Source organism: Thunnus thynnus, chromosome 4 (assembly GCF_963924715.1).
Source record: "Thunnus thynnus chromosome 4, fThuThy2.1, whole genome shotgun sequence".
NCBI lineage: Eukaryota > Metazoa > Chordata > Actinopteri > Scombriformes > Scombridae > Thunnus > Thunnus thynnus.
In genome coordinates this window covers 2430988-2453542 of record NC_089520.1, presented here as the reverse complement: position 1 = coordinate 2453542, position 22555 = coordinate 2430988, and the positions used below count along the sequence as shown (strand labels likewise).

At 39.2% G+C, this 22555-nt stretch overlaps 1 protein-coding gene across 4 annotated transcripts in view; it reads right to left on the bottom strand.

Annotated features, from left to right (window-relative positions):
- Positions 1 to 22555, bottom strand: part of LOC137180871 (poly(rC)-binding protein 4-like) — a 182207-nt gene that overhangs the window by 47144 nt on the left and 112508 nt on the right. For all 4 annotated transcript variants that reach the window (XR_010928071.1, XM_067586144.1, XM_067586143.1 and 1 more), the window contains 3 exons: positions 22222 to 22350; positions 17752 to 17826; positions 9926 to 9997 (listed from right to left, as the gene is read on the bottom strand). Coding sequence is in view for 3 of the 4 variants with exons in the window: in XM_067586144.1 (XP_067442245.1) it covers positions 9926 to 9997; positions 17752 to 17826; positions 22222 to 22350 (276 nt within the window). In the remaining variant the exon portion in view is untranslated. The remainder of the gene's footprint in view (positions 1 to 9925; positions 9998 to 17751; positions 17827 to 22221; positions 22351 to 22555) is intronic.

Here is a 22555-nt window from a genome sequence, read left to right as displayed (position 1 = left end):
AGCTGAGCTGCTGCTAACGTTTGTCCAGTTTATTTCTCTGATAACTTAAGATCCAGACGTCCAATGACTAAAATCCTTTTTCCGGCTAAAAGATATAGTTAAAAACCACCTAAATTTATCATGAAAATGTGGCTTAAAACTGAATAAAAGTCCATTTATAACAGTTTGTGTGGAACAACCACAACGCCGATGTATTATCTTGTATGTGTGTAAGTTACTCTTTGGTAGACGCCATTGTAGCGGACAAACACAGCGCCGCTGTATGCATCTTGTACGTGTTTACTCTTTGGTAGAGGAGGTATGACGCCATCGACAGGCGACCAAATGAAACGGTCCGTTACTTTGATTAAATTACAGATTTCTCTGGGTTTGAAAACTGTTGGAAACATTTGGGATAATGTAAGTACACAACTCAACAACATATATAACATAGGTCTAGTTGTTTTTACACATTTTAATTTGGAATAATTACATATTATAGCTTTAAAGGATAGGATTGAGTATTTTTCAATTCCATCTTAATACATGACTGACATGCCGACGTAGATGTGGAAATGGGTCACTACACTGTAAGAAATGAGGGCTAAAAAGTGTTTTTTCTTTGCAGATGTGATAGCTGGATTGTTTTGCTAACAGACAGCGCTGACTCTTTGAGAGATTTTGAGGTTGATCTCCAGCTGTTCTCGCTGTCATCCAGACAACTCGCTCCTGCCTCTGCATCTGACATGGAATATGTTTCGCGTCGGTGTTTATCTGGTGTGTGATGAAAGAGAAAAAAAAGCGATGGGGGGAAAAAATGTGTTCCAGAGATTTCCTTTTGAGAGATCCCAAAAAGGAGTGAGTTATGCCTGATATTTGGCAAAATTGACATAAATACACCGTTTGCAAGGCTCAGTCCATATGATTCACTCTGTAACATGTGAGTAAAAAGCTAGTTCCAGCGAATGTATCCCTCCGCCAGGGAAACAGGACTTTACAGACAAATATACTCTAAAACTTTTACTAACTCAGTTGTTTAATTGCCTTATCACTCTCTCACTTATAATTCATGTCTGCCAGCATTCAGATGTGTCACCACGGCTAATTTTGAACTGATCATATCAATAAGAAATCCTCACAGCTATAATCTTGAAATAAAGATTAAAGTTAAATCCCAGAAATGTCTCTCTGTGACAACTGCAGACGAATCTGTCAACAGAAAGCAAAATGAGTGATTTGACCAGAATATAAACGCAACTAGAAGACTCCTCTCTCTCTCTCTCTCTCTCCATTACTCCCTCCCTCTCTACTTCCTCTCCTGCAGCCTGACTGCAGCTTAAATAATGAATAAAAAGCATTAATCGCCTCGCACAGCCACTTAACTCTGCACTAACCCTCCCTCCATCCTTTCTCCTGTCACTCTGCTCTCTGCACATCTCCACCGTTCAGCCAAACCTCTCTGTTCACATCTTTTTCTTTGGGTTCGTCCCAAAACCCTCACTTGTGATATTCGCAAGTAGTCAAGTAGCTTCTTGTGTGACGCATTTACTGGCAACTGTCACAGTGGTGGAGAGTAACTAAATACATTTACTCAATACAAATTTTGAGGTATTTGTACTTTAATTGAGTATTTCCATGTGATGCTACTTTCTACATTTCAGAGGGAAATATTGTACTTTCTACTCCACTACATTTATTTGACAGCTTTAGTTACTTTTCAGATGAAGATTTGACACAATGGATAATATAACAAGCTTTTAAAATACAACACATTGTTAAAGATGAAACCAGTGGTTTCCAACCTTTTTGTCTTTTGACGTCTTACAAAAAGCAGTGTGTAGTCGGGGTCACATTTCACATGTCTATGAGTTGTTAACAGCTCCACCAAATAGTGATTTTTCCCTCTAAACTTCTCACATGCTTTCATTTCAATAAATGTTCAAATGATCCAATATTTCAGCAAAAATCAAAGATTAGAGAAAAAGTCCAAAAACTGAAAACAGATTTGTGTATCAGAACTTTGTTTTTTCTTCTTTCCTCTCCCATTAATCATCTCACCACCCCTCAGATTTATCTGCTGACCCTTTGGAGGGGCCCCGACCCCTAGGTTGGGAACCACTGGACTAAACTAGCTAACTGTATATAAAGTAGTGTAAACTAGCTCCACCTCCAGCAGCTACAACAGTAACATGCTGCTCTAACACTGATGCTTCACTATTAATAATCTAATGATGTCATATATAATAATATATCAGTCAGAGGGACCAAACCACTACTTTTACTGCAATACTTTAACTACATCAAGCTCATAATACTTATGTACTTTTACTGCAATACTTTAACTACATCAAGCTCATAATACTTATGTACTTTTACTGCAATACTTGAACTACATCGAGCTCATAATACTTTTGTACTTTTACTTAAGTAAAGGATCTGAGTACCAGCAGCTAGAGCCAACTGTCCACACCTTGATGGTGCCAGATATGATCAGAAGAAAAAAAAAAACTAACACAACTGAAGAGCTTTTATAGTTTCCTCATCCCTCAATCTTTCTCTCTCGTCTTCGGTCTGTCACTTCCTCCCTCCCTCCCTCTGTCCTCCCATCAGTCCCGTGGAGCCTCCATTAGCTGGTGTTACTGTTGTTTTAACTGACACTCCCAAGGCCCTGTGCCTGACAAACAGTGCTACACACACACACACACACACACACACACACACACACACACACACACACACACACACACACACACCACTTAGCTAAAGTTGGCTCTGGAGCATGCGGAGCTGTCAGCGTGATGGAGTAAAATGCTCTTCTGTTCTAGTTTGTCTTTTTCTGTCTTGTAACCTGCGCTCCCATTTGTCTGTGAGTCACTCTGTCAATCCGCCTGCTTTATCTCTGAAGACATATAGTTAATCTGCATTTAAATCAATCAATATACTTTCTTTTTGGCCGACTTCCTCCGTGTAGGCTCTCTCTCTGTCATTTAACTTTTTATGTGCGGCTGTGTGAGTCTCAATCTGTCTTCAAGTCTGATTTAAACTCTTTTTTTCAGACATGCAAATCTGACGGCAATTTACTATGTCGGCCTCACCTATAAAGCCTCTGGAAACGTGGCTTGAAATCATAAAAATGCATATATGATATCAAAGTTGAGTGTTTCATTAAGCATCCACAAAATTGTGAATGAAAATAAATATTCATAACTATTAGAAAACTTCTTAGAAAACTATTAGAACTTGACAGCTCACTTTCAGCTCAAGTACCACTTTATTTTCAATTCATTCACTAAAATGTTTTGCTGAAACGGAATAAAATACCAAATCTATCAAATGGACCCTACTTGATTAGAAAGCTTGACCTATCGACTAACTAGCAAAACAGGTTAGACCACCCAAATCTGTGTTTTTAATTAATTATACCTCCCAGAGTATGATGCTAATCGTTTTAGCATTCTCCATTCACATACACGAAACGGTTAGCATTAGCTTAAATGTTTTGCTATTAACTACCAAATCTATCAAATGGACCCTACTTAGTTGAAAGTTTGAATATCCACTAACTAACAAACTAGGTTAGACCACCTGAAACTGTGTTTTTATTTAACTATACCTCCCGGAGAATGGCGCTAATCGTTTTAGCATCTTCCATTCACTTACATGAAACGGTTAGCATTAGCTTTTCTATTCAAAACTTTTGAGCTTATTATCAATTACCCCAGTGGTTTACTAGTTATCTTGACTAATTGCCTGACTAGCAGATTAGACTAGACCACACATATCTGTTTTTATTGAACTATACCTTCCAGACTACGAAGCTAAGTGTTTCACCATCTTTCATTCACTTACATGAAACGGTTAGCATTAGCATTGCTATGCTACACTTTTGAGCTACTTATCCACTCAATGATTAATACAGATTTGGATGGTGTACCCAAGTCTGCTAGTTAGCTTAACACAGTAACTTTCAAACCATATCAGGCTAATTTGAATTCTCATTCCAGTTAAAAGCAAAGAAAAGTGCACTGCATTGTTTTCTTATGGGGGAGATGAGAGTAAGTGTTGTGAAGTCAGCTCGGCCAGATAGCCACGTCAATCATCTTTCTCCTAAATATTTTTGGGCAGGTATTTATTACGTAATAAATTCCCTAGTTTTACCCCGCTTATCCACAAGTTAAATACATAAAATACTCTGCTTGGAGTATTAACTGATCACAAACTCTTAAAATGACCTTCTTGCACTCGAGTTTCCACACCACACTTGTATAAGTTGCACACTGCACCACAATCGGCTCCAAACTATTTATGATGTCACAAGTCATGCTCAAACGTCCACATCTTGAACTTGAGATTTATAGCGAGCACATAAGAAACTTTCCTCCTCCAGCAGATGAATGTGAAAACAAACTCTGCTCAGAGAGAGAAGAGAACAAACATCCAACTGAAGGGGAACAAGAAGAAAAAACATGTTTTTTGAGTTTAAGTAAAAAGTCAAGACTGAAATCTTCTGAGGTCGGACGTGAAACATTTCTGTAACAAGTCTGAACTACACACATGAAGACCAAAGCAGCACAAGGTCAAACAAGCAGAGAGAGAGAGAGAAATTATGCGTCACATCAGTCTATGCAAATATTTTCCTCTTGCAGGACGACCGGTGCAAAAGAGGTAAAAAACAAACAAACCCTCCTACAACCGCAATAATAATCTGACATTTCATCAACTACTATGATGAATAAATGAACATCCAGCTTGTTATATAATAGGAATCAGTCCCGTCATTCAACACTTGTTTACTGTTGGACTTTATAAAGCAGGAAGTGTCACACGCTGTCCTGAGTTTATAAATCTCTGCATTGATTATTCCAGTTAGTCAGCTTGTGTTGCCAAGTGTATCTTTACATTATGATCTGAGAGGATGAAATGTGAATATTAAGGTCTAGATATTGTCTCACTGTATTTGTCACAACTGCGTCTTGTTAATTAACAAAAGGTGCCTTCAGACTGCAGGACAACAACGATGGTCTAAGTGTGTTTCAAGTCACATTGTGCGAGAAGCCTCTTATAAGGCTGTTTACGAGAGCAGAGACACGTCATCAGCTTGTCATCGTTTGAAAATGCAGCAAAGTCACATTCATTTCTTTTTCGTGTATATTAAAGGACAAGTTCAGAATTTTTCAAGACATCAGTCAGGTGTCCATAGTAACAGTGAAAGAGGTTTTCCTCGCTGTAATCATTCCTCCTGTTCATACTGGATATTAAAAGATCCTTCAAATGTGCTTTCAATGGAAGTGATGGAGGACAAAATCCACAGTGTGTCCACACAGTCATTTAAAAGCTTATATTCAGCTTCATCAGTCTGAGTTAGTCATATCAAGTGGATATCTGACACATTCACAGTCTTTTTAAGCATCAAATTCCCTCTTTGTGTTTCCTCGGACAGTGTTTCCCTGTTGAGCTGCAGGTGGAAGTATAGTAACAAAAAGAGGAACTTTGGCACTAAAAAAACTGTAACGTTGAAAGATATCTACTTGATTTGACTCATTTGGATGCTGAAGCTTCATATTAGCTTCAGATAAACTTTAAATACATTTTTTGCACAGAAGGAGGACTGTGGATTTTGTCTCCCATCACTTCCATTGTAAGGTCATTATGAAGGGATCTTCTAATGGTCAGTATGAACAGGAGGAATGATTACAGCAAGAAAAACAGGCTCCTGACTGTTGCTTTAAGATAGATTGAAACACAAAAATACACAACGAAATGTGTCCTTTAAGTCAGAACACGTGTTTATTTTCCCCTAAACTTCATGCATAGTCCTGCTGCAGGCTGTCTTCGGTCTCCAAAGGTCTCCAATTCTTCTGTTGGTGACGTGTCTCACAGTATGATCTATGACACCACATTACTATCATGAACTTTTGTCTCTGACAGCCCAGAACCACTTTTGAAGCCACACAAATGCTCAATTAATGAGTAATCCAGCAAAACAAAGTCTACTGATCATCCAGTCTGTAAGTACTTCTTTCACTTGAGCCATCGACATCACTCTCAAACCTTCCCAGTGACAAACCATCATAATACGTATCAATCCAACAGTTTTTAAAGACAAAGGTGCAGCGGAAGAACAGGCCACTAGTAACAACATATCACCATAGTACACCCTCAGAAGATCGCTGGTCTGTGAGCTGTAGGCATGTCGTTGAAATGTATCTAAATGTAGAAGGAATTTGTCCCGTCTGAGGCTCCGCTACAGACTGACATGAAATAAACGTACAAGCTATAATTGTGGGTTCAATGCCTGGTTGAAGGACACTTTGCTAATGATGGTGACTCACTGGCTGACCTCAGACCATTCAGCTATGGATGATCTCATCCGAACACCCGGCTTCGTCCTCGACATAAAAGATATTTGTGCGGCGGTATTTGCAGAGAGAGAAGCATTCACTGGGATAAATCTAGGAGGGAAAGACTAAATGCTATGCTGTTTGAAATGTTGGAAAAAATTACAACAGTAAATGAGACTCACAAATAAACATCCTGATATCTTCGAAATTATCACGTCGTCCACATCATTTTTTTTTCTCCAAAAAAATAAGACGTCAAAAGAACATTTGACAGGCAGGTGATAATAAAAATCACTTTTTAAAAGCTGTTCTCTTATTTTTGTGTGAATTCTTTTTTAGAGAAGTGTTTCTCTAGAGACAAAATGTCTAAAACAAAAAGCCATGAGAGTAGATTTAACATCATGGATGAACCTGACCTACAGTGTGAAGCACCGCCAGCAGCCTGACGATTCATCACACTGTCCTCAAACAGCTCCAGCAAACCTGCAGAGATTAATGGCAAAAATCTGCCTGTTTCTCAGTGCAGGTGCAAGTTCAGCATAAATTGGTGCAAAATTAAACTCTTGCCTAAGAGTGTGAATTTTTTTTATACATGTTAAAACAAGCTCGAGATCAACACGTGCAAAATACACATGGCCACATGGATGTGGGGGTCAAATGACCTTTGAGAGGCTCCCCTAGTGTGTGTGTGTGTGCGTGTGTGTGTGTCTTGCTTTGTCACTGTTTATCATCCCTAAATATCCAGTGAAGCTCTGACTGTAGCACAGTTATCAGTACTCAGATCCTTTACTTAAACTTGGATTAACTGATGTTTTGTCAACCTGTTGTCACAAGAAACAAGTAGTGAACACAACACTGACACATCATCAGCTTTTAAGTTGATATGTTGAACTTGTTAGCAAACAGTTGCTTATTTCCACATCCAGCAGTTACGGAGCAACATTGTCATTCATGTGGAGTCGTGTTTCTGTCCACCTGGTGAATGTAAGTCCAATATTCACTCTCTTTTAGCTCTGTTTTTGTTCTCCACCAACTCCTGAGGGAAATATCTGGCTCTTTAGCTGCTAAATGCTCCACTATGTTCACCAGCTAGTCTACAGCTAACTGTGTCTGTTTGCCGTTTGGTGCTGAGCAGGTAGTGTTCAGCAGCTTTTTACAGCTTTTTCTCTCTGAAAACGACGCTATAAGATGCTGAGAGTGAACCAGAACAGTAAAGTTGCAGCCGGACAGATAAACAATGAGCTGAAACTCACTATAAAGCTCCGTAAAGCCAAGAGGAGCTGCAGAGTCACTGATAATTCTCTGTAGGTTCATCACGTTACACATTACACACCGACAGATCAGACTATGCAGTTATAAAAAATATATATATTATAGCCTCTTTGTGTAAAAGTAGCAATATCACCATGTAAAAATACTTGATTACAAGTAAAGTCCTCCATCTAAAATCCAGATTAAGTAAAAGTAAAATAACTTGTTGTTCAGTAGAATGTCCCTCTGACTGATATATTATTATATATGACATCATTAGATTATTAATAGTGAAGCATCAGTGTTAGAGCAGCATGTTACTGTTGTAGCTGCTGGAGGTGGAGCTAGTTTACACTACTTTATATACAGTTAGCTAGTTTAGTCCAGTGGTTCCCAACCTAGGGGTCAGGCCCCTCCAAAGGGTCAGCAGATAAATCTGAGGGGTCGTCAGATGAGTTCTGATACACAAATCTGTTTTCAGTTTTCAGACTTTTCTCTAATATAAAGCAAATATATTTTTTGTTTTGTCTCTTTAGTTATTGAGTTATTGAAGTTATTAAAATGAACATTGGAAATGTGATGAGGAGCCCCAACAAAACACAGATTTTTTGAAAGGGGTCACAGGCTAAAAGAGATAAAATATTGGGAAATATTGGTTTAATCTTTAACAATACAGTGTTTTTTTCATGTAAAATTTTAATCTGAAAAGTAATTACAGCTGTCAAATAAATGTAGTCTCTTTTAATAAACTTCTAACAAGGAAGTAATGTACTTGGGTGTCACACTGAGCCGACGTGCTCTCTGGTGATCCAGTAAAGTCGGCTCAGTTTAAAGATTCCTACTGAACACCTCTACATATGTTGTGTTTACTGCAACAGAAGACAAATAAATCGTCCAAGACTGCAGGAACTACTGAAATCTAAAATATGCAGCTTCCCATTCTCTACGTTATTTCAGGTTAAAAGTCATTTAATCATATTTTTATTTACAGTTACTGTTCTCCTGTTAAATCAGTAAAACACAGAGCTCTTTGTGGTAAAAATGCAAATTCAACATGACCTATTATAAAATAACAGGTCTCTAGCGTGTTAACAATTCAGCGATTTATATTGCATTTCTGTCTTTAGTTACAAATACTACAGCCAAGCAGCTGCGGCTTATTATCAAAGTAATAAAAGCATTAAAAATACTGATATGAGGACAATCACTAATTAATTCTCTGAATGCAGCAGAGCTGGCTCAGAACCCCAGGAATCATCAGCACTGTGTGAAGACATTTTTAGGACTGTTTGAGCACAATGTGCTTAATGGCGGCTCCCTCTTCTACCTCAAATTCAAACAAAACGGCCCAATTCATCCTTTCAATTACAGTAGATGTTGTTATGTCTCTTTTAAAAGAAAGCATGTACCACCTCCTCTGCTGAATCTACTCCAATTTCCTTTTTCAGGCCACTTTTCCAGTCCAGACATTACATGAAAAAGTAATAATGATCCTTAACAGACGTGTTAGCTGATAGATTTTGAGCGCTTCTGTCTGCTTTTAACAGTCGTTAAGGCAGAATAAACCTGATGCAACTGGAGCCATTTTCCTCTGTTTTCACCTCTTTTCTCTACTGTTTTCTTTTATATCTTCCCTCACTTGTATCTTTCCCCCTCCCTCTCTTTCCCTTGTATGTATTTTTCTGTCAGGCAACTCTTAATTTGCCTCCTTTTGTCCCTTTTTCTACTTCTTTCTCTCTCTCTGTGTTTTAATACTTTTCTCCTGGGCCGTCATCTTTACAACCTTGGTGTCCACGTCCCTGCGGTTTTTAGCTTTTCCACGTGTAACAGAAGTAACATTTATCAAACCTCTCTGTGCAGAGGTGTTAATCTGGGATCCTTGAACCACTCTGGCCATCTCTTTTTACGATGCTGCGGCTGTCTGCAGCGGTGTGTGAATTCACAGCGCAATAGCAGCGTGATTGAATTCAGGTCCTTCGGCTCTGGCCGCGGCTCAGAGGAGGTGGTTGTTTACCCACACAGCTCAGAGGCTTCGAATGAAGAAATTTCTTACAAAATGAGATGAGGATTGTTTTATTTTTGTGATAAATCAATCAAAGTGTGGGCTTGTTTAAGCAATTAAAGTCCTGTGTTGACAGAAATCATGATAAACCAGGAAATCTCTCATTCTAGAGGCACAGAAGATTAATTTAAGGCGGTGATTTAATTTAAAAAGTGAATATTTTGCAAACTATATGTTGTTTTATATCTTTGACAGCCTGGGTCAATGCAACGTGTCAGCAGATTAAAAAAAACAGGCAGTGATGAAGTGACCTTTGACCCCTTACCCCTCTCTCCCAGGCGGCCATACTCACTTGCTGTAGGTCCACTCCTCCCTGAGCCACTGAGAACAGGGGGTGAGACCCGAAGTCTGAAGCCTCGAACACCTTCAGCCAGCAAAGAGAGACACAAGCACAGTCAAGACCAGAGTTAGAGCTCCAACCTTTAACATCAGTTTAACAACCCAAAAAACATACAACAAATCCCTGACAGGATTTATGAAAACATTTGATACATTGACAGATGTGATGCTGCTGACAGTGCTGGAAAGTAACTAAATGCGTACATTTACTCAAGTACTGTAATTAAATATAACTTCAAGGTGCTTTTACTTGAGTATTTCCATGTGATGCTACTTTATACTTCCACTCCACCACATTTCAGAGGGAAATATTGTACTTTCTACTCCACTACATTTATAAGTCAATACAACATAAGCAACGATCTAGTCAGGAGAGAACAATGCGAGTCAGAACCATAAAGCTAAGTTCAGGTCCAATAGGCAGTGCACAGAGGCAATGCATACAGTGCATAGAAGCAGATTTTTTTTCATCCATCAGGTGTGGAGGTGTAATCAAAAGAGTTTGGTCTTTAGCTTTTTCTTAAAGACTAAGAGGAACTCATTTCACCATCAGGGAACCACAGAAGAGAAGAGTCTAGCTAGTGACTTAGTGTCATGACTCATCCTGTCTTTAGGTTATGTTTTGTTTTTTTTCTTTCCCATTTAGTTCTGCATTTCCTGTTTTTATTTTGGTTGCTAACTCTCCTCTCGCTTCCTGCCCTTGTGTGTTTCCCGCTCCTGTCCTCGTCATCATCCCCTAATGTCCTCCACCTGTGTCTCATTACCCTCACTCCTCTTGTGTATTTAGTCTGTGTGATCCCTGCTCCCTGTGCCAGTTCGTCTTAGCTCCTTGTCACAAGTGTTATCTTCTTTGTTATAGTCTCTAGTGTTTTTTTGACCCCGGTTCTGCTTTTTTGACTCTGCCTCTGCCTAGCCCTTTTGGTCTTGTTGCCTTCTCTGACTGCCTGCCCGTGTACCAAACCTGCAATTAAAAGACTTTGTTTTTTGGAACTGTTGTTCGAGTCGTGCGTTTGGGTCTAGCCCTGGTGTGCCACACAACCTTGTCACTTAGTTTGTGGTTGTAGTACCAAGCACCTTTCATTGGCAGAGCGTAGTGAGCCGGAGGGAGTGTAGACCTGAATAAGGGAGTTCAGGTAGACGGGAGCTTTTTTAGTTATTGTTTTGTAAGCAAGCGTCAAGGTTTTGAATTTGATGTGGGCAGCAACTGGGAGCCAGTGGAGGGATATGAACAGCAGGGTGACATGTGCTGTTTTGGGCTGGTTGAAGACCAGACACGCCGCCGCATTCTGGATCATCTGCAGAAGTTTGAACATACATGCAGGGAGGCCTGCCAGTAAGGAGTTGCAGTAGTCAACGCTTGATATTACAAGAGCCTGTGACAGAATTATGCTGCAGGCTCAGACTGGTAGGATCTGACCTTCCTGATGTTGTACGGGGAAAACCAACACGACTGAGCGATTGAAGCCACATGAACCTTAAAGGTTAGTTGGCCATCGATCATGACGCCCAAGTTTCGGGCAGACTTTGTGGACATGAGTTGGGTTTATTCGAGCTGGATGCTGATATTTTGTTGTGTAGAGGGACTGGCTGGGATGACAAGGAGCTTGGTTAGGTGGCGTCCATGCTGATATGTCAGCAAGGCATGACGAGATCTGAGCCAAGACTGTGAGGTTTTCTGGTGAGAACGACGGGAAGAGCTGGGTATCGTCAGCAAAGCAATGATATGAGAAACCATGGGAGTGGACGATTGCACCAAGTGAGGTGGTGTATACTGAGAAGAAGAGAGGACTGAGCACTGACTCTTGAGGAACCCCTGTGGATAAGCCATGCAGTTTAGACATTCCCCCCCTCCACAACACTCTAAAAGATCTCACTTAGAGGTAGGACATGAATGGGCAGAGGGCAGATCCTGAGATGCCAAGATCAGTGAGTGTGGAGAGGAGGATTTGGTGGTTAATCATGTCAAAGGCAGCTGACATATCTAGCGGCAATAGAGCTGAGGACTGACCTGCAACTCTAGCCAACTGCAGTGTTTCCATTAGGATTTCAGAGACTTAGTTAAAGAAGAATTTCCAGTCTTTGGAAATTAGGACCAATGTAGTGTTTTCTGGACAGTTCCAGGTTTCAGTCAGGACTAGAACCTGAATGTCTGACAGATTAGTAAGTGCTTGGATAAATTCTGTTTTATTTAAAGCCAACTGGCAATTAAGGAGGAGTGAATAGAAGAGGGTTTTCTGAGTGAATAGAGGTTCTCAGGATTGCAGTGTCTGCGACAGATTTTTTTCGATAACCTTGGATGATGTAACACATGTTGAGTGAGGCAGGCTGCAAGAGTAAAAAGAATAACCAGTCGATGTCCTTTCTCTGTGGACTCGTACAGGTAGACTCGAAGGTCTTTACCCAATTCAGTCTTAACACAATAAGGACTGATGCTGCAGTGCAGCTTGCGAATTTAAGTACCAGGAAGTACTGCAGCTGAACCCACCCCTTTTGGATTTTCACAACAAAGCAACAATAGAGATTTAACGTGATGGATAATATAACAAGCTTTTAAAATACAACACATTGTTAAAGATGAAACTAGTGGTTTCCAACCTTTTTGTCTTTTGACGTCTTACAAAAAGCAGTGTGTAGTCGGGGTCACATTTCACATGTCTATGAGTTGTTAACAGCTCCACCAAATAGTGATTTTTCCCTCTAAACTTCTCACATGCTTTCATTTCAATAAATGTTCAAATGATCCAATATTTCAGCAAAAATCAAAGATTAGAGAAAAAGTCCAAAAACTGAAAACAGATTTGTGTATCAGAACTTTGTTTTTTCTTCTTTCCTCTCCCATTAATCATCTCACCACCCCTCAGATTTATCTGCTGACCCTTTGGAGGGACCCGACCCCTAGGTTGGGAACCACTGGACTAAACTAGCTAACTGTATATAAAGTAGTTGAAACTAGCTCCACCTCCAGCAGCTACAAACCACTACTTTTACTGCAATACTTTAACTACATCAAGCTCATAATACTTATGTACTTTTACTTTAGTAGGATTTTTCATGCAGGACTGTTACTTGTATTTTTACGTTACTATATTGGTACCTTTTACTTAAGTAAAGGATCTAATACTTCTTCCACCACTGGCTGCTGATAGGGGCATCAGATCAGAAAACACTTCTATGTGTCATTCGGAGTTCTAGGACCAACGATGGATTTTTGTTGTTCGAGCTTTTTGCCCCACCCAGCCTGCCAACCTGTACCACACCATTAGCAAGGAATTTGGGAGTAATCTGTGATTCAGATTTGACCTTTGAAAACCAGGTACGAGAGGTTATTCAGTCTTGTTTTTATCAGCTGTGACTTATTTTCTGTCTGCTGCTCACCAATCACAAACACAAACACAAACCTAACATACAAAGTGTAAAATGGATTAGCTCCAAGCTACATCTCTGACCTGCTAAACTCATATGTACAAGGGCATTCAGTTCCTATGTCTAGACTTGCAACCAAAGGTGAGTGTGCATTTGCTGTCCTGGTACCTGAACTGTGACATGCACAGCTACTTGTGTTCTTTCTTTTAAACGTCAGCTAAAAAATATAATGCACATACAATATAAGTGGTGGGGGCCAATATCCACAGTCCTCCTTATCTGATGCTAATTTGAAGCTTCAGCCGTCCAAATGAGTCAAATCCAAGCGGGTAGTTCTGGGTCTGAAAAGTGAAGCCAATGAGGAAGTGCCTTAAACCTGCTTTCTCTCTAATGGCCAGCAGGGGGCGACTCCACTGGCTCCAAAAGAAGTCTGTTTGCATAGAAGTCTACGAGAAAATTACCCTAATTCTCACTTGATTTATTACCTCAGTAAACATTTTCCTAATGAGTTTATGGTCTCAATCGCTAGTTTCAACTCTTCTTCAATACATCATGATGTACCATGGCAGCGCATGAGGTGCTGAGGAGCTCCTCCCCAGTCCACGCTCTTGTCCAAATACCGTCACTTCTCATCACTTCTGGCTCCAAAATATCAAAGATAGCGACGGTCAAAATGCCAAACTCGAGGCTTCGAAACGGGAGTCCAAAAACCAATAGGGTGACGTCACGTTGGCTACGTCCATTATTTTTATACAGTCTGTGGTCAAATCAAGTAGATATCTTTCAACGTTACAGTCTTTTTAGTGCCAAAGTTCCTCTTTTTGTTACTATACTTCCACCTGCAGCTCAACAGGGAAACACTGTCCGAGGAAACACAAAGAGGGAATTTGATGCTAAAAAGACTGTAAATGTGTCAGATATCCACTTGATATGACTAACTCAGACTGCTGAAGCTGAATATAAGCTTCACAGAGACTTTTAAATGACTGTGTGGACACACTGTGGATTTTTGGCCTCCATCACTTCCATTGAAAACACGTTTGAAGGATCTTTTAATATCCAGTATGAACAGGAGGAATAATTACAGCGAGGAAAACCTCTTTCACTGTTCATATAGACACCTGACTGTTGAAAAATGGTGAACCTATCCTCTAAGAAAAGTGCTATACAAATAAAGTTATTATTATTATCATTTATAAGGACACTAAATATTGGATAAATTTACCCACCAGGATTTCGATGCTCAAATAAAATGGTGTACAGTGAATATACTGCATTATATAGTAAATAGGAAGACATTTCAAGCCTTACTGATCCCTCTGACTGTCATTTTTTACACGAATAGAACAAAAAACGACTAAATTTGCTTCTTTTATTTAGTAGTTAGTCACGAAACACACACACACACACACACCATGACGTTAAAAGTGACCTTGTCGTATTGAATCTTCTTTAGTTTAATATTGATTTTTACTTTTCAGATGAGGCGATATGAGGATGATTTTTTAATGCTGCTGAAATGTAAACTGGGAAACTCAATTTGAACGTGTTTTTTTTTTTTTCAATATTTGGGACAGTTATTCCATTGTTGACACCTCAGAGCCTCACAGTGTTCATCCACAAACAAACCAAACGCTCCAGACAAAGAATGCAGAGAGAGAAACAATCTCTGTCACAGTCCAATGATGTGTGACCAAGTACAGACAGATCTCAGTTTTTGCCACTCTCTCAGGGAAAATCATCCGTTGACCGAATGACAACCTGCATGCTGCTAAGCTCCTATGCACCGCTGAGGCTGAGTGCACACAGCAAGATTTCTTCAACCAATTAAGCATCAGAGTTTCCGTCCCTGAAAACTTTTCAGAGCTCAAGGTACTTTGAAAAACCTACAGGGAAAAAATCTTTAAAGATGCAGGAGTTTTTTCTTTTTTTTTCTCCCCTCAACTTGGTTTTGTAATAATTGTACAGAAAGAGCTAACTGGGGCTAAACCAGGTCGGTGGTATTTAGATCCTGGGAAAAAAAAAATTCAGCTCCAGTTTAAATGTCTCACAACGCTTTGATCAGAGGAAGAAGCTGAGAGTCAGAGGGGGTTTCTGGGCTCTTCAGAAGTAGTCTGGCCCTCAACGTTTGGTTGTAAATTGATGTAAATAAATTTAATGTTGATTTTCTTTTCCAGTCTTTACTATATGGCTCTAATTAGATGATCATCAATGCCATATGCTGATCAATTAAAATCCGTTATTGGAATAATCAGCCTCAGCGGGGGAACAGCACCAGTAGTCATTGTAATCAACAGAATTGATAGTTAATGTGATTAAACTGACTAACACTCCTCAGCTGGAGGTTGTATCACGACAGAATAATTAAGATGAGAAGGCAGAAAAGAAGTTCAGCTTCATTTTTGGATGCATTTTAATTCTATTTCTATTTGTGTGCTCAGTTTATCTGGTGCAAGAAATGAAACGGACCTGCAAGACAACACAAGTTTATCAGACGTCTTAGCCAATGAGAGTCATTCAGAGCGTTGCCATGGTAATGACTGTTATCATTCAGCATGCTGCAGCTATAACATTTCCGGAAGATATTTATTTTATTTTATCTAAATTTAATTTAAAATATTAACATTTTTTTTCATAAATTGTATAATAAATGTTACATAATTATTTAACACTTTCATGCATGCGGTCACTACAGTGGACAGTTATTCAAAAGCCGTTTTCTTAGGTAATGCATGGGTGAAAAAATGAAGTTCAAATGGTTTTTTTTATGCCTAAAGGGGAATAAAAACACTGACTGAGGTTATCATAAATCATTATTAATGCATGAAAGGGTTAAATGTATGCATCATTTTATTTATTTTATTATATATTTACCTAAACATCTTTTTTTACAACTGACTTCAAAGCAGATTGTTGGACTTCTATCTGTGATTAGTGACATTGAAGATATTTATAGTCCTAAAAAGTGTAAATTACACTGATGTGTGATGATGTCTGTGGGTTCAGATTTGACTCAGTTATGACTCTGAGAAGAAGGTTTGAGCTTAAGGTGGTTGAGAATGACTAAGCCAAGATCCTGTTGGACTTCCAGATCCAGACTGACAAACTGGTGATGGCTAACCAACCGGACATCGTGTTGATCGTCAAACAGCAGAAGAAGAAGGCAGTGGTGATAGACATAGCAATCCCAAGCAACAGCAACATCAAGAAGAAGGAACACGAGAAAATCGAAACATACCAAGAGGAGCTAGAAAAGATGTGGGGAGTGAAGGCAACAGTGGTGCCAGTGGTAATGGGAGCACTGGGGGCTGTGACCTACAAACTGGGAGAGTGGCTCCAGCAGATTCCAGGTACAACATCTAGAGCGCAGTCCTAGGAACAGCTAAGATACTGCACAGAACCCTCAGACTAAGTCACCCCCCCCCCCCCCCCCCCCCCCCCCCCCCCCTGGGGGGGGGGGGGGTGACTTTTTGTGGGCAGATTTCCTCATCTGGAGGAGGAGGATGGATGGAGGCTTTAACCCAACACAGGACACTTTGACACAGGAGATGCTGTTCGTTTTGTCCCCTAACCTTAACCCCGTGGTTATTCTTGTAGCCATGACAACGAAGGTGGCCTAACTTTAAGGAAGTAGTAACTTTAACCCATCACATGTTTCTCTAACCTTAACAAAGTGATCATTAGAAAACGCTGCTATGAGTCATCCAGGAGTCACATGATCAAACCAAGTCAGAAGAATCAACCAAATTAATCCATTTGTGGATGTTTCTCTTTAATAAGAAGATGGTGCTGATGCTGCATATTAATGCTGAAGATGATCATGATATTATAACTAGTGAACACACACACACACACACACACACAAACATTACTTCTCTTCCATACATGCATCTTGCTGATGAATAGTCATGATTTGTGATGAATAAACATGAAAAAGCCCCATTTGTATCCTATTGGGTGGGTGGTGACAGGAGCTGCCATTCACAATGACCTGTCAAGACGGTTAAGAGAGAGTGTGTGTGTGTGTGTGTGTGTGTGTGTGTGTGTGTGTGTGAGTGTGTGTGTGTAGATAAAATAATGAGTGAAAGGCATCCGAGTGGGTATTTTCTATAACAATCAAATTGCAAAGCAAAGCAAATTATCCAACAATAAATGACGTACCGGCTCATTCATCCATCCTCTTCTAAATCCTCTCCTACATCCATCATTTCTCCTCCATCCGCCTATAAATCCATCTTTCCCCTTTTTTTATTCCACTTAACTATCACACTCTCTGAGTCCTTACTTATACTTCATCCACCATTTTTCTGACATCCTGCTAATTTAACTTTTTTTTTCTGTCTAATACTGTGATTATCTATCTTATGTTTTGCTCTGTGTTGATTTCCTGCTGGACTCTGATGTTACCCGGCTCACCTGGTTTCCTGCCAGCAGCACGGTTCCCGGGGTCGGGCTGGGTCTGTATGGAATAGTTGCTCCCTTCGGTGGAGACTACAGAGATAGGAGGCACAGAAAAGGGTTGAAAGGGAAAAAGAAACAGAAAAAAAAGTAAGAAATTAGTAAGAATCAGTCGTTTATATTTATTTTTTATTTGATCTTTATTTAACCAGGAAGTCCCTTGAGAGCTAGACCTGACCGTGACAGCGCAGCAGTTACAGTTTAAGTAGAAATAAAACACAACAGATAGAGAATACAAACATCAAACACACAAGGAAAAATAAAGCAATTGCACTTCTCAGTTACATGAACTTTTAACACGACTCTTTCTGAAGGAGTTTATATTATTAAAATGTAAAAATGCTCTGCAGATTTTTCCGAGTCCAGGGAGCAAAGCAGGAAAAGGGCTTTTTTTTCCCATCTCAGTGCAAACGAAGCTGAGGACTGCTGGAGGTCTGCGTCAGGAGGTTACATATATATACATATATATATATATATATATACATATATATATGTATATGAGGGGACGTAAACTTAGTGACGGCCAGTCTACCAGTTCATGAAGCGTACAATGATGAGTACGGGAACCAGAGTTGGTTATAAATCGTAGAGCCAGACAACATCACATCACTATAGTCCACTATAAGCAGTATGTTTGATCTTGTGATCCTGTAATTATGTTTTTTTTGCAGCTTTTCTACTAAACAAAAACATGCCGGGAGACCACTGAGCCTGCAGAACTCGCTGCGGGGACGATAAACTTCACAAACAAGAGCAGAAATAGCAAGAACACAAAAAACCCCCAAAAAATTACTGATTTATGTTTGTGTTTCTCTCTCACTCTGAATCTGGCTGAACTTCCTTTTCTCACTTATTTAAAAAATAAATAAATAAAGAAAAGAAAAAAGGATACCAGACAGGATTTCCTGATCCAGATGAGCCACATGTTCACTTCTTTAACAGATTAATGTTTTCTTACTTTTCTCTTATATTTCATTTATTTATTGCACAAAGCAATTTGAGGAAAATCCTACGTGGGATTCAACAAACTCTCTCTCGTTCATTTCAGCCTGATGAACGTCACCTGTTCAGGAGATGTGATCATTAGCATCGTACATTTTGTTGGTACCGTACGAGAAAACTGATGAACGTCACGAATGTTCTTAAATCACTCGTACGTGCATCTTAAGAAGGAATCTGTGCCTCTTGTCCGAGGCTCTTTGTTCATGTTCTCAACATCTTTGTTTGTATTTTTAGGTTGAAACCTTCCTTCACAAATTGTTCAATATTTCTGAAGCTGGAAATCTTTTCCTGGTGATGTCACGTACCTGCTCCGAAAATAACTCAGGGTCTGACAGGACTGATGTTGACGCTGTGTTTTCAACAATCAGCTGATTGTGTGTTTGATACAACAATTAAAGAAACTTCCGATCAGCATCAGCGTGTCATAAAATCTTATTCACTCTTAGTGAGAACTTCCTGTTGGATCGTTGTTGAGTTTGACTGAATCGCTCCTGTGGTTGAAATGCTGAGTGGGTTTATTGCAACCATCTCATATGATTTCATCACATATTTCATATATATCACACTGTTCACTAAGCAGGTTATAAGTTTCACATAGTGCAGCTCTGATTTACAATCTGGTGGCTAATTGTTTCAGCTGATGATTGATCATTATTTTGATGACCTTTCAGTGTTTCATTTAGATATGACTTACATAATGTGATGCAAAATGTCAATACGTTTGTCATATTCTGCTAAATACACTCACTTTTACCTTTTAAAATTCAATATGCAGGTTGTATACATGCATGTTTACAGTCTCATTGCATATTCTGAGAAAATAAACATTATTTGGTGAAGCTGTTTTTAGTTAAAGTTACGATTAAGAAAAGGTTAAAGTGACGGAGCTCACGTCAACATAACTAACAACAACAACAACAACAATAATGATAATAATAATAATAATGATAATAATAATAATAATTTTATTTATAGAGCACTTTTCTGAAGAAAATTTAAAATCGACATAATATAAAATAATTGGATTTCAAAATAAAAGATGAAAACCAATTTCCAGAATATAAAAGAAATAAAAATGTAAATAAAAAAGAAAATATAAAGTGAAGTAAAATCAGCTCCATGATAGAAGTACATTTTAAAGAGTTCTGTGTTGAACTATGATGTTAATACAGGTGATGTTTCCAACAATGTGTGTAAAAGCAACTTTTTCTGCTCAAAATTAGTTTTTTTTTCTGTCTGCTTAGATTTTGAAATTCAGTTCAGGCTCCCAGTATAAATATCAGAACAGCAGCTGACTGTATCCTCACACAGAGCTGCTGGCAGCATTAGCAAGTCTGATAAGAGACGGCGGAGAGGCGAAGTCCAACATGAACTGGAGATTTATTTCTTTTCTGTGGCAGTGAACACAACATGTGGGCCCACCGATAACCAACTGTGCTAAATTCAGAGCTTATTCTGCACATGTCCAGCTCTATATTTATATTCTGGGGCTCTACTGGAATATATTTGCATGATTACCAGTTAAAAACTCCTTATTTATCTTCTACTGGTCCTTTATGCAGCCCCTCAGTTCAGCCTCTGTCTGAAACAGGCTGTTTTAGTTCCTGTCTCTTTAAGGCCCCGCCTCCTGATGAGCCCACTCTGTTCTGATTGGCCAGCTTTCAGGAAGCTGCGTCAGCAAACCATGAAACAAAGCAGTAGCAGGATTTCACTACTTCTTCTCGTTCTTTACTTGAAATGGAAACTTCTCAAATCCACCCGCACATGTTCGAGCCAAAATATGAAAGTGAACAACACGTTAATTTATCTTGATGGAGTCCGAGTGCAACACCCCCCACAAACTACCAAACTCTATCTGTCAATCTTTAAGAAAAGACTTAAGACCCAGCAGCTCTTCAGCGAAGACTCTTGATGGACTGGAAAAAAAAAAATCTGCTTCTGTGCAGCGCTGCGTTGTTCTCTCCAGACCAGATCCTTGTTGCATCATCTCTCAGATGTACATCGCTTTGGATAAAAGCTAAATGAAGGTGTATATTGTGTATCCCAGCATGCACTGGGTGGAAGGAGGCAGGCACACGAGTCCTTCAGAGGGCAAAAGAAGAACAAAAGATTTTTTTTATTTAAGATCAAAAAGGAAAGGAGTAAACTGTGCGATTGCAGCGACGCTTGAAAGTGAATGAGTTTAGCTGAGGTCAGCATTTTTTGTTATTTTTTTTTTTTCCCTCTTCATCTCAGATTAAGGTGCTCAGAATACCAATGAATTCCCCGAGTCTTTGATTCCACCGTTTCAGCTTCTAATCTCCACGTAGCTCATCTTAATGGCTGCTGCCTCCGATTAATTATAACACAATTATGAATTATAGATTTCACTGTTTCTATATTGAAAAAGGTGGACAGTGTGTCATAAAGATGCTTCTATGTGTGTTGTCTTAATGGAGAGCAGACAGGTGGACATCATCACACAGCTCAATCATCTCTGCAGAGCCGCTTTTAAATCAGCATCAAGTTGCATCAGAGACTTTGTGTTTTGTTTGTCGTTGAGTTTGATCATAAAAAATGCATCAGAGAGGAATGAAGACTGTCTGAAACACCAATATGATATAAAACTTCCCTGAAATGAGACTTAAATGAACTTAATGTCAGACTTCAGATTATTTTATTTGTATTAGACAAATATTTTATTGATCTCATGGAGTTGAGCACAAAAGTTAGCTTAGAGAAGAGTGAAGGTGCTGCAGGCTGTCGTCATACCAACAACATCCAAACAGATGGGGCTGCATAAAGGACCAGTAGAAGATAAATAAGGAGTTTTTAACTGGAAATCATGCAAAGATATTCCAGTAGAGCCCCAGATTATAAATATAGAGGCTGGAAATGTCCTTTTAAAGATGCAAAGCTGTCAGATTCATCGGACCTCATTCACAAATTAACTCACAAAGTCATTAGTTTTGCAGGTTCGGCTGTTTCAGTCTTTAACAAAGTGGTGGATTGACTTATTTTATAGCGTATGACATCATCCATGTTTTGGAAACCTGATGAAAAATGCTTAAAAAAACATGCAAATATTTTTATTTGGTATTTTCCAACATAAATTGCGTCTTATTTTATGTTTTATCAGCAAAATGTCCTTAAAAAGTATTAAAAGTAAAAGTACTCATTTTATTATTCTATTACATATATGATATTATTGGATTACTATAATAAATGAATGAAGCTGGTGGAGGTGGGGTTGAGTTTAACCACTTTATATACAGTTTATGATCATATTTAATGTTTTGCATCTAAAAATCTTAATCTGTTAACCAGCTAGCTGTCAAAGAAATATTTCCCATTGCATTTTAGTGAAGTATAAAGTTGTGTGAGATTAGTGTAAAAAGTGTTTGTGTGTAAATACAACGTGCAGGCTGCTCCTTCATGGATACGAACCTCGAGGATTACAGTGCAGATGAGTTTAACACACTGGATGATGGCGTCCTGGCTCCCTGATATCGTCACCTCTCTCTCTGTGGAGTTCGGGAGGAGGTCACCTGCCACCTGCACCTGAGCACCTGTCGTCTGCACACACACACACACACACACACACACACACACACACACACACATAGACAGAGAGAGAGAAAAAACACTGGTGATATTCCCCTGCCTGATGTGCTGAATAGTGCAAGAATGTTGTTGTGATTAGAGAGATAAATGTTTGTATCCTTTAATATAAAATATGATCAATGGTTTATATAGACCCAATTTGTGTTGTGAACATACT